General features: G+C 51.6%; 1 protein-coding gene across 1 annotated transcript in view; it reads right to left on the bottom strand.

The window, feature by feature from the left end:
- Positions 1-844: 844 nt before the first annotated feature.
- Positions 845-10983, bottom strand: part of LOC146810072 (endogenous retrovirus group PABLB member 1 Env polyprotein-like) — a 53172-nt gene continuing 43033 nt past the window's right edge. The window contains exon 2 of the mRNA XM_085616986.1: positions 845-3637. Within this exon, the coding sequence (XP_085473112.1) occupies positions 1602-3137 (1536 nt within the window). The 5' untranslated portion in view covers positions 3138-3637 and the 3' untranslated portion in view covers positions 845-1601. The remainder of the gene's footprint in view (positions 3638-10983) is intronic.

Here is a 10983-nt window from a genome sequence, read left to right as displayed (position 1 = left end):
CTCCAAAGAACCAATATCGAACAACTAGTGTTCGGACAATCAATCAATCAATCAATGGGGAGATAAAGATAGGCACGACGGGTTTCAACGGGGACAAAAGTCTGCGTTACCTACCCTTCACTATTTGCAAAGACTAGACAGAATATTCCTATTCTACGTTATTTGCAAACAGAGAATATCTCAAAAAGCACTATTCTTCAAAACAATCAATGTTCGGACAATCAATCAATGGGGAGATAAAGATAGGCACGACGGGTTTCAACGGGGACAAAAGTCTGCGTTACCTACCCTTCACTATCTGCAAAGGGAGAGAGAGAGAGAGAGAGTATTTCTACTCCTCCCCGTTTGTAGACAGCGAATATCTCAAAAAGAACAATCAATGAGCAATACTAGAATTTCCAAAGCTTCAAACAATCAATCAATTATTTCTCAATTTGTCGTGTATCACGACCTTACCCGGACCGCGTGGACAGTTTCTCGTCTTCCGCCTCCAGCGCCCGATCGTCCTCTACTCTCCGTATTTGCCGCGGCACTCCTGATGGTTCCCAGTCAGGACCGTAGATCACTCGAGAGAGGTCTGCTCGGAACCAGTGAAGTTCGGATGATCGGCTGCCAGACGAGGGTCTATTGGGCAGGAGCTCTCCCGATCGTTGCAGTCGTTCACTCTGTCGTCGGGACCTCTCCCACTGGATCCACGTGTCGCTGATGGGCCCCACGTTTGGGACGCCAATTGTTAAATGGTAGCGGCAGTTTCAGTCGATAACCTTTCAAGTATTTGCCCGGCGGTAATCGCCTCTCATACCACTCGATAATTTACCAATAAAAGAGGCAGGCGCCGGAGACTGGAAGGCAGGAAACAAAGTTTTATTCCGTCGGAGCAGAACACATCAGATCAGACAGCAAGGTATCGTCACGAGGTGCTCTAACTGCATCTCTGAGACCTGGTCTCTTATACACTGGTTTATTGCTTTATTACACATAGTACATTCTTGAGATTCCCTTGATGTACGGGGGAATATCCCCTGAAGCCCCGGTTCAGATCCGTTCCCACACATAGATACAGTAGAAGTTCCCACCCCACCCACAGTAGGAGATGGCTATTGCGCAGCAGGGTATTCCGCCAATTCCTGGGGGTGTGTGCGACCGGTCGGGTCTCAGGGAGTAGGGGTTTTTGATCTACTGTAATCCCTTTGATGTGGGGTGTTTCCCTTACAGTAGGGGCAATAAACTGCATCCGCAGGGCTAGGTGATGGCCTGGGACCAGTTCGGACAATGGGGAGCAGAGGAAGGGGGTTATCAAAGGAGAGGCATGACCATGTATGGGTTGTCGGTCGGAAGTGGTTCCGTAGCAGGGTCGCGCAGAAGGAGAGGGTTTATGGCCTGTATGAGAGAGCGGGGGTGGCCGGCGCGCGGGGGATGCTTGCAGCGTCAGGGGAACGCGCTGGCGATTGACAATGAGCGGGGAGAGAGTGGGGTGCCTAAAATGGCAGCCGTGCATTCGCTGTGCGTGGCGCTGGGGAGAGGCAAGATGGCGCAGATAATGTTCAGTTTGCAAGCTAAATTTCCACAGTCCTCCCTTTTAACATATCTCGCCAGCTTGTCTAGTTCGGATTTATCCCCATAATACTACGGACCTCCACCTCATAAAGGGCTTTCATCCGCTCTGTTTCAAAGTTCAAAGTCTTAGGGCAGATGCAGTTCATAAAAAGCGAACATAAAGGTGGCAGACACTGAATCCCCAAGCAACATCCACATAGTATCACAATCGGTATTAGGATAAATGAAAACAGCCTCCATCCCCAACTTTTAATAGCGTCCCAAAACCAACTCCCCAGCGACCATTCTTCTTGCTCTTGATGGACCTCTGTGGACAGTCTGTGGAGGTGTTCAATTGCTTTGTAGACTGAGGGTGAGTTGTCTGGTACGTAGGTGCAACAGCTGGACCCAATGATGCGGCATGCTCCTCCACGATCAGCCAGAACCACATCTAGAACGAGGCGGTTCTGAAGGGCCACTAAGCGGACGGCCTGGAGCTCGGCGGTGTTGTTGGCGAGGGCGCCAGCCGTAATGTTCATTGCCGTTTCGACTGCCTGGGTTAAGTGGCGGATGGCACGGCTGTTTGCCATTGGGCCCCAGAGTGGAACAAGGCCTTTGACTGCGTCCATGAACTGTGCTCCGGTGGAGTCGGCCTGCACAATGTCTTTGGCCCGTTTCTGTCGGTGATGGTTTGCTGGAGCCACATACGTTGGAGGAAGGACAAAGGCGATGTAGCAGGTGCCTCCCCAACCTTTCGGGAGCCAGGTGTAGGCCTTAGTACCACAGACGAAGTACATATTCGGGGAGGCAACAAAGGAGGGTGGGTCAACTGAATCCAATGTTCGGGTGATGAGGCAGGAGCTGTGGCCCACCAGCTGTGCCCCCAGGCCTTCGAGGCATACAGATCCAGTGATGTTGATGACGGACAGGGCCACTGTTAGGGTGGCGGCCGTCCGTTTTCGGAGGTAAGAGAAGGTGGGTCTGGCTGGATTGTTGAACACTTGCATTTCAACTCGTTCTTTGGCAGGGATGTCCATGTGAAAGGAAGCGTTCGATCTCAGAGGGCAGAAGAGGGCGGAAGTTCTACCAGTTTTGTTCATCCAGAACCCATGGTAGAAGTGTGACATGGTTCTGCCGGAAGTGGCATTGTCCTTGTAGCTCTCCTGCAGAAGGATCAGCCAGGCGAGGCAGGAACCATGGACAGAAAAAGGTGAAGGGATGAAAGGGATTGAGTGACCAGTGGCATGTGGTAGCAATCCACAGATCCAGCAGTTAGTGGCGTTGGTGGCAAGATTGTGTTGGTGGAGCAACTGCACAAAAGAGTTATTCCAGAACTCCTTACGCCTTTCTCGGAGTTGGGGTGAAAGTGAGATCAGATGGTGCTCCTTCGTGGTGGTAGGTTGAACGGTAGTCAGCAATGTCTTATGAGCGGGTGTGTTCTCCTCCATGATCCAGAAGGTGACCATGAGGAGAAGGCAAAAGAGAAGGGTAATAAAAAGTGTTATAGTCTTAAAGCTGTGCATTCGGTCAGTCTTTGGGTTTCTGTAGGGGATCTTCGGACGTCCGGTTGCTTCCATCACCTTCATGTCGGGCGCTTCCATCACCTTCGAGAGACTCGGTAGCGGGCAGAACCACAGACTTTGCTTAGTTTCTCTCCTGGTGGCCTTTGAGATGACTAGGCTACCGCTCTGAGATCTCCACTTAGCCTGTGGTCTGCTTAGCCGAAGTCCTCTCCTTTCGTCGCAAGTTATACCCTTCTTTGGATGGCACAGTGGGATCGGGATATTCAATCAATTCAAGTGTCTCTGTATCCGGGCGGCGGCTCAGGGATGGTCGGTCTTTGTCCAGAAGTTCCTCTTGGGCGGTGACGTTGTCCGTGGTTGTCAGGGTCGGTGATACCTTCTTGCAGTGGTGTGCATGCAGCCAATTGCGTTTCCCCTCCACTCGAAGAGCTGTTCGGGTGGTGATCAGGACTTGCAGGGGGGCCCGTCCACCGGGGCTCCAGACTCTTGGTGCGCTGGAAGTTACGCACTAAGATGAAGTCACCAGGTTGGATGTCGTGCCCGGGGCCCCTGGAAACATCGGGAATGGCGTGCAGCACCTGCTGATGGATGATAGACAACGTTTTAGTTAGATTGTACAGATAATCAGACATGAGGACGTCCGGGACGTCGTGGATGGATGTCGGTTTTGGTGCAGTCCAAAGGTTCATGGGCCGCCCGAAGACGACCTCGTAGGGGGTTAAGTGGTGTTTGGTGGGGGTGGAACGCATTGATAGCAATGCTAGTGGGAGAGCGTCTGGCCATCTTAGTCCTGTGGTGGCGACTATTTTTGCTATCTTAAGCTTCAATGTGGCATTGTGTCGCTCAACCAGGCCTGCAGATTGGGGATGGAAGACCGCATGGAACTTCTGTTTTACACCCAACCCTTTTAAGATGAGTTGGATAACTTCGGCTACGAAGTGGGGGCCATTGTCGCTCCACAAAATTCGACAAAGGCCGTATCGGGGGAAGAATTCCTTCAGTAGTACTTTTGCGGTAGTCATAGCGGTGTTGTCATGGGTTGGGTAGGCTTCCACCCACTTGCTGAAGGCACACACAATGACAAGTACATACTTCAAACCTTGGCACCTTTCTAGCTGGACATAGTCCATTTGTAGGACTTCAAAGGGGTGATTGGGGACCCCAAACCCTCCCCGGGGTACAGCAGTTCCTTTCCCAGGGTTGTGTTGGAGGCATACTAGGCATTGTTGGACTAGACGTTTGGCTGAGTCTGGTATTTTGTCGTTGTGCCAGACTTTAGAGATGAGTTCGATCATGGGGGCAGACCCTATGTGTGCGGGGGAGTGTGCCATGGTCAGCATGGGGATCAAGTATGAATCTGGTAACAACCATTTGTTCAAGTCTTTGGTTCGCCAGCAACCGTCATCGTCCTTCAATCCCACCCGGGCCCATTCAGTTAACTCGTGTGGTGTGCTGGCTAGTTGGATATCCCTAATTGTTTCCCTAGCATCCTTCCATTTCTCAGTTTGTGACCTGGTCACGTACATACGGGTCGTGGACCTATTCTCGGCTGTGGTTCGGGCAGTAATGTCAGCCAGTGCATTTCCCTGTCCTATAATGTCTGTCACCTTCTTGTGTGCCTGGCATTTGATCACAGCTAACCGTGTGGGGAGGAGGACTGCTTCGGTCAGGGCAGAGACTAGATCTCCATGCAGGATGGGTGTGCCATGAGAAGTCAAGAATCCCCTCTCTTTCCATAAGAGCCCAAAGTGGTGAACTACCCCGAAGGCGTACTGACTGTCTGTGTAAATGTTTGCGGTTGTCCCTGCTGCCAGGATGCAGGCTCGGGTAAGAGCAATTAGTTCCGCCGCCTGTGCGGATCGCTGTGTGATGCGGGCTGTCTCAACAACTGTTCGGGCTGTGGTGACTGCATAGGCAGCTGAGGTGGTGCCATCGGGGAGCTTGATGCATGAGCCATCCACCCACAGTTCTCCGTCAGGGTCCGGGAAGGCAGTATCCCGGAGGTCAACCCTACTCTTGGTTTGTTCGTCGGTGAGGGTCACGCAATCATGTATAGGGGATGCATTGGGGTCAGCGTCAGGGAGAGGCAGTAGTGTAGCTGGATTCAGAGTGGTGCATCGTTTCAGTGTGATGTGGGGTGCAAGCAGAGTCAGTTCATAACCAGTCAGTCGTGCGCTAGTCAGGTGTTGAGTCTTGGTTTGGTTCAGGAGGGTGTCAACAGCATGGGGTACCAATACCGTGAGGGGGTTCGAGAGCACGATCCCCTCACTTTGTCGGATAGAGACAGCAGCGGCGGCTACTGCTCGAAGGCAGGCGGGCAGAGCTCTGGCTACGGGGTCAAGAGTGGCAGAGAAGTAGGCACAAGGGCGTTGCTTAGGGCCTATGGACTGGGTTAGGACAGACAACGCACATCCCTCCCTTTCGTGGGTGTAGAGGGAGAAAGGTTTAGTGTAGTCTGGGGTTCCTAGGACTGGGGCCGAGCAGAGGGCGTTTCGTAATTCTTTGAAGGAGGATTGACATTCAGGTGTCCAGGGGAGGGGGAAGGGGACATCCTTAGCCAGCAGGGAAAGCAGAGGCTTTATGGTAAGACTGAAGTTTGGCAACCACTGTCGACAAAAGGAGGTGAGGCCCACTAGGGATCGTACTTGCTTCTGAGTTTTGGGAACAGGGGTTTCTAGGATGGTTTGAATTCGGTCAGGGGTAAGTTTCCTCCCGTCTTTGGATAGTAGGTGGCCTAGATACGTTACCTGGGGCTGGCAGAATTGCAATTTCTTTCTGGAGACCTTGTGACCGTTCTCCGCAAGGAAGCGGAGGAGGTGAATGGTGGCTGTGACGGCAAGAGGAGTGGTGTCGGCCGCCAAAAGAATGTCATCAACGTACTGTATCAACACCACTCCATCGGGTAGTTGGACTGCATCCAGTTGCCTCTTGAGGGCTTGGCTGTAAATACTGGGACTCTCAGTGTAGCCTTGGGGTGCCCTGCAGAATCTGTACGAACGGGCTTTTAAGGTGAAGCCGAACAGGTAGCGGCTGTCTGGGTGGATGGGGATGGAAAAGAATGCGTTCTTGAGGTCAATAACAGTAAAGATGGTGGCAGTGGATGGAATCAGGGTGAGGATGGTGGTGACGTCTGAGACTACGGGGTACTGGGGTATGACTACTTTGTTAACCTCTCGCAAGTCAACAATGAAACGGTAGGCTTTCTCATCCCCCTCGCCTTGCTTCTTTACAATGGGTAGGATAGGGCTGTTGCAAACATTACTGACTACTTCTTCTACCACTCCTGCCTCGACCAGGGACTCGATGATTTCCACCAATGCCTTCTCGCCTTCGGGTGATATCCGATACTGTGGAAGCTTTGGGAGCACTGCGCCCGGTCGGACGGTTATGTGTACCGGGTCGATCACCATGCGCCCTACATCTGAGTCGGTTTTAGCCCATAGATGTGAAGGTAATGTGTCGAGTAGGGACATATCAGCATCGGTTATAGAGAGCATACGCCGTGTGTGACAGGGTCTGGACAGATCTGGGTTATCGTGTAGGATGACTCGAACTCCGTCTGGGGAGCATCTGATGGTGGCTCGAAAATGCTTTAGCAAATCAAGTCCCATAATAGCATCGGGGGTGTTGGAGGAGAGCAGAAAGGTCGTGTCAGTGGTGTTATCTTCTAAGTCAAAGGAGATTGGTGCTGATAAGGGGTTAGTGGAGGGCGTTCCGTCAAAGCCTATTGAGGTTACGTGTGAGCCAGACAAGGGTGCCCTAGGAATCAGTCGTTTAGATAACGCACTACGTGTCGCCCCAGTATCTACCAGGAATGGAGATTTTGTGCCCAAGACCTTAGCGGTGACGTAAGGACCTTGCTGGTCAACACGGAGTTCGACTGGATCCCTCCCTTGTCCCTGGCGGTCCTATGCGAAGTCATGGGTGCTTTCGTAGTCGGACTGCTGATACTGGTTTTGTCGGGGGCGATCAAAGGTGTTTGGTCTGCCTGGCCTGTCGTTGATGGTGTTGTTCGTGTGCCCTCGTCCCTGTCCTCTATTTCTGGGGTCATATGCTGTGTCTCTGGGGTCCCTATTCTTGTTCATTTCCAGAAGGACCGGGCACTGGGATTTCCAGTGTCCGAACCCTCTACAGAACGCGCATTGATTCCCATCTAAGTCTCTCCGTCCGTTGTAGGGTGTAGGTGTATGGTCTCTAGGGGGTAGCTTTCTAGGGGCGGTTGGTTGGTAATTCTCTTTTGGAGGTTCCCTTCCTATGGTCACCCCTTGCAACTGTGCTATCATCACCCTCTCCTTTAATTCCTTTTTCTTCTTCTCTGACGCCCTATCGTTCTCGTTCTTCTGGTTTTCGTAGTATTGGGCCATCTGGAGAATTGCTGCGGGTTTGGAGGCTGCCCAACTACTCACGCTGGTCTGTAGCTTCTGGGAAACTTCTTGTGACAGACCCTTTACATAATTCTGGACAAAGAGGTGGTGTCCGGTTGCGGTGGTCATGTCTTGGCCACTGTAATCGGAAAACACAGTCTCGAATCGGGAGAAGTATTCAGACACATCTTCCTGGGGTTTCTGACGGCAAGCCGTCACTATCGACCAGTCTACCTTTCTTTCTGGGATTAGAGTCTTCAGCTTTTGTACAATCTTGTCTGGGAGCTCTAAGATGGCTTTCGGGGGGTTTCTGTCCTGGTTCTCGCTGTTTATCTATGGTATCGAGTTGTACCCAGGTATATCCGAACGGCTCAGCGTGGTCAACTTTCCGGATTTGTTTCCACACATCAGCCGGCAGACATAGCCCAAAGAACAAGTCGATATCTGCTAACGTCATTATCGTTGAGCCTAAGGCTGTACCCAATTCCGTGTAGAAGGCAGTCGGGTTCTTTCTTAAGTCGGGTAGAGTCTTTCTAAAAGTCAAAATATCTTGCCGGTCCCACGGCTGATAGACCCAGTTATATACAACCCTTCCCTTCGCATCTGGGTTGTTGATGTCGTCGTGTGTTCCCTGACCCCGTGGGGGGACCCAGTAGGGGGCAGCTTCTTTAATGGGCATCATGGCATCGGCCCTTCCTCCCTGGGGCTTAGTTGCTATGGGGGTTTCTGTTTTGGTGGTCTGTCCATGTTCTTTAAGGTGTCGGTAGACCTCGAGTGTACGAGTGAAGAGGTTCGCTACATCGCCCTCTCTTTCTTCCCCAATGTCTACCTTCCTATATAGGGCCGCTAAGCCTTCGGGACCTTTATCGTGGTACCTATCCTCATATGCATTCAGGGCGTGATAACAGAGCCATACGACGAAGTGTCGTCTGCGGCTGTCGGCATACGAGTTATACACGTCTGTTATATACTCCTCACTTTCTTTTCGTTCCACCAGCGTCCCTACTATCTTGTCAATTCCTGCTCGTTCATCCTTAGTTAATCGATTCATTCTGGTGGACTCTTTCTTTCCTATCTCATGGTCGTCTGGCGTTGTAGTCGACGTTGGGTTCGGCACAAGAGGCTCAGCCGGCACGGAGGCCGTGAGGGCCGAGGCCCCTGTACTGCTTTCGCTCGTGTTCGGGGGTTGTGGGTGTTGCACTATTGATTGGGAGGGTGCATACGGAGGGGGCATGTAAATGATCGGGGGACCTAACAGTAATTCGTCATTCGTTCGCTGCTTGGAGGACAACTCAGGGTAGAGCAGAGAAGGGGTCCTAACAGCGTACTGGCCTGAGGTTTCGGGCTCCTGTCTTAGTTTAGTTTCCCTTCTCTCCTTTATGTCTTCTTCTAACTTTCTAGCGGCAAGGTGAGCTGCCTTTCGTAATTCCTTTTCTGCTTTTACTTCTTCCCTCTTTTTCCGTTGCGTCGCTTCTTTGCGCCACATGCCGATACTGTCAAGCATAGTAGGCGTCGTCTTATTGCTACGCAGAGCTATTTCTAGCGCTTCTATCTTATGGTCGTCGAAGGATCCCATCAGTGGCCACTGACTTTCGGGGTCCTTCTTGGTATATTTATGCCACAGCTTGCTATAGGCTACGGCGACTAGTCCATATTTAGTGAACATGTCCTTATTAGGGGTGCCTTCCAGTGGAGCCGGGTGGTTCACCTCTAATAAGCGGTCCGGGCAGAACCAACTACCAATCAGTGGGGAGAAGATAGGCATGACGGGTTTCAACGGGGACAAAAGTCAGCACTACCTATCTTTTCACTGCTTGCAAAGACTAGACAGAATATCTCTATTCTTCGTTATTTGTAAGCAGAGAATACCTCCAAAGAACCAATATCGAACAACTAGTGTTCGGACAATCAATCAATCAATCAATGGGGAGATAAAGATAGGCACGACGGGTTTCAACGGGGACAAAAGTCTGCGTTACCTACCCTTCACTATTTGCAAAGACTAGACAGATTATTCCTATTCTACGTTATTTGCAAACAGAGAATATCTCAAAAAGCACTATTCTTCAAAACAATCAATGTTCGGACAATCAATCAATGGGGAGATAAAGATAGGCACGACGGGTTTCAACGGGGACAAAAGTCTGCGTTACCTACCCTTCACTATCTGCAAAGGGAGAGAGAGAGAGAGAGTATTTCTACTCCTCCCCGTTTGTAGACAGCGAATATCTCAAAAAGAACAATCAATGAGCAATACTAGAATTTCCAAAGCTTCAAACAATCAATCAATTATTTCTCAATTTGTCGTGTATCACGACCTTACCCGGACCGCGTGGACAGTTTCTCGTCTTCCGCCTCCAGCGCCCGATCGTCCTCTACTCTCCGTATTTGCCGCGGCACTCCTGATGGTTCCCAGTCAGGACCGTAGATCACTCGAGAGAGGTCTGCTCGGAACCAGTGAAGTTCGGATGATCGGCTGCCAGACGAGGGTCTATTGGGCAGGAGCTCTCCCGATCGTTGCAGTCGTTCACTCTGTCGTCGGGACCTCTCCCACTGGATCCACGTGTCGCTGATGGGCCCCACGTTTGGGACGCCAATTGTTAAATGGTAGCGGCAGTTTCAGTCGATAACCTTTCAAGTATTTGCCCGGCGGTAATCGCCTCTCATACCACTCGATAATTTACCAATAAAAGAGGCAGGCGCCGGAGACTGGAAGGCAGGAAACAAAGTTTTATTCCGTCGGAGCAGAACACATCAGATCAGACAGCAAGGTATCGTCACGAGGTGCTCTAACTGCATCTCTGAGACCTGGTCTCTTATACACTGGTTTATTGCTTTATTACACATAGTACATTCTTGAGATTCCCTTGATGTACGGGGGAATATCCCCTGAAGCCCCGGTTCAGATCCGTTCCCACACATAGATACAGTAGAAGTTCCCACCCCACCCACAGTAGGAGATGGCTATTGCGCAGCAGGGTATTCCGCCAATTCCTGGGGGTGTGTGCGACCGGTCGGGTCTCAGGGAGTAGGGGTTTTTGATCTACTGTAATCCCTTTGATGTGGGGTGTTTCCCTTACAGTAGGGGCAATAAACTGCATCCGCAGGGCTAGGTGATGGCCTGGGACCAGTTCGGACAATGGGGCGCAGAGGAAGGGGGTTATCAAAGGAGAGGCATGACCATGTATGGGTTGTCGGTCGGAAGTGGTTCCGTAGCAGGGTCGCGCAGAAGGAGAGGGTTTATGGCCTGTATGAGAGAGCGGGGGTGGCCGGCGCGCGGGGGATGCTTGCAGCGTCAGGGGAACGCGCTGGCGATTGACAATGAGCGGGGAGAGAGTGGGGTGCCTAAAATGGCAGCCGTGCATTCGCTGTGCGTGGCGCTGGGGAGAGGCAAGATGGCGCAGATAATGTTCAGTTTGCAAGCTAAATTTCCACAGTTAGAGACCCTGCATGAGGCTAAACACGTAGGGACTCTCCCTTCTTCCATGTGGGAGGCCCAGATAGTCATGCTCCCCAAACCAGGCAAGGATCCCACTCTGCCTAGCTCATACCGACCTCTG

Source organism: Triturus cristatus, chromosome 7 (genome assembly GCF_964204655.1).
Source record: "Triturus cristatus chromosome 7, aTriCri1.1, whole genome shotgun sequence".
NCBI lineage: Eukaryota > Metazoa > Chordata > Amphibia > Caudata > Salamandridae > Triturus > Triturus cristatus.
The sequence above is the reverse complement of the archived record's forward strand: the minus strand, read 5'-3'. Positions and strand labels throughout refer to the sequence as shown.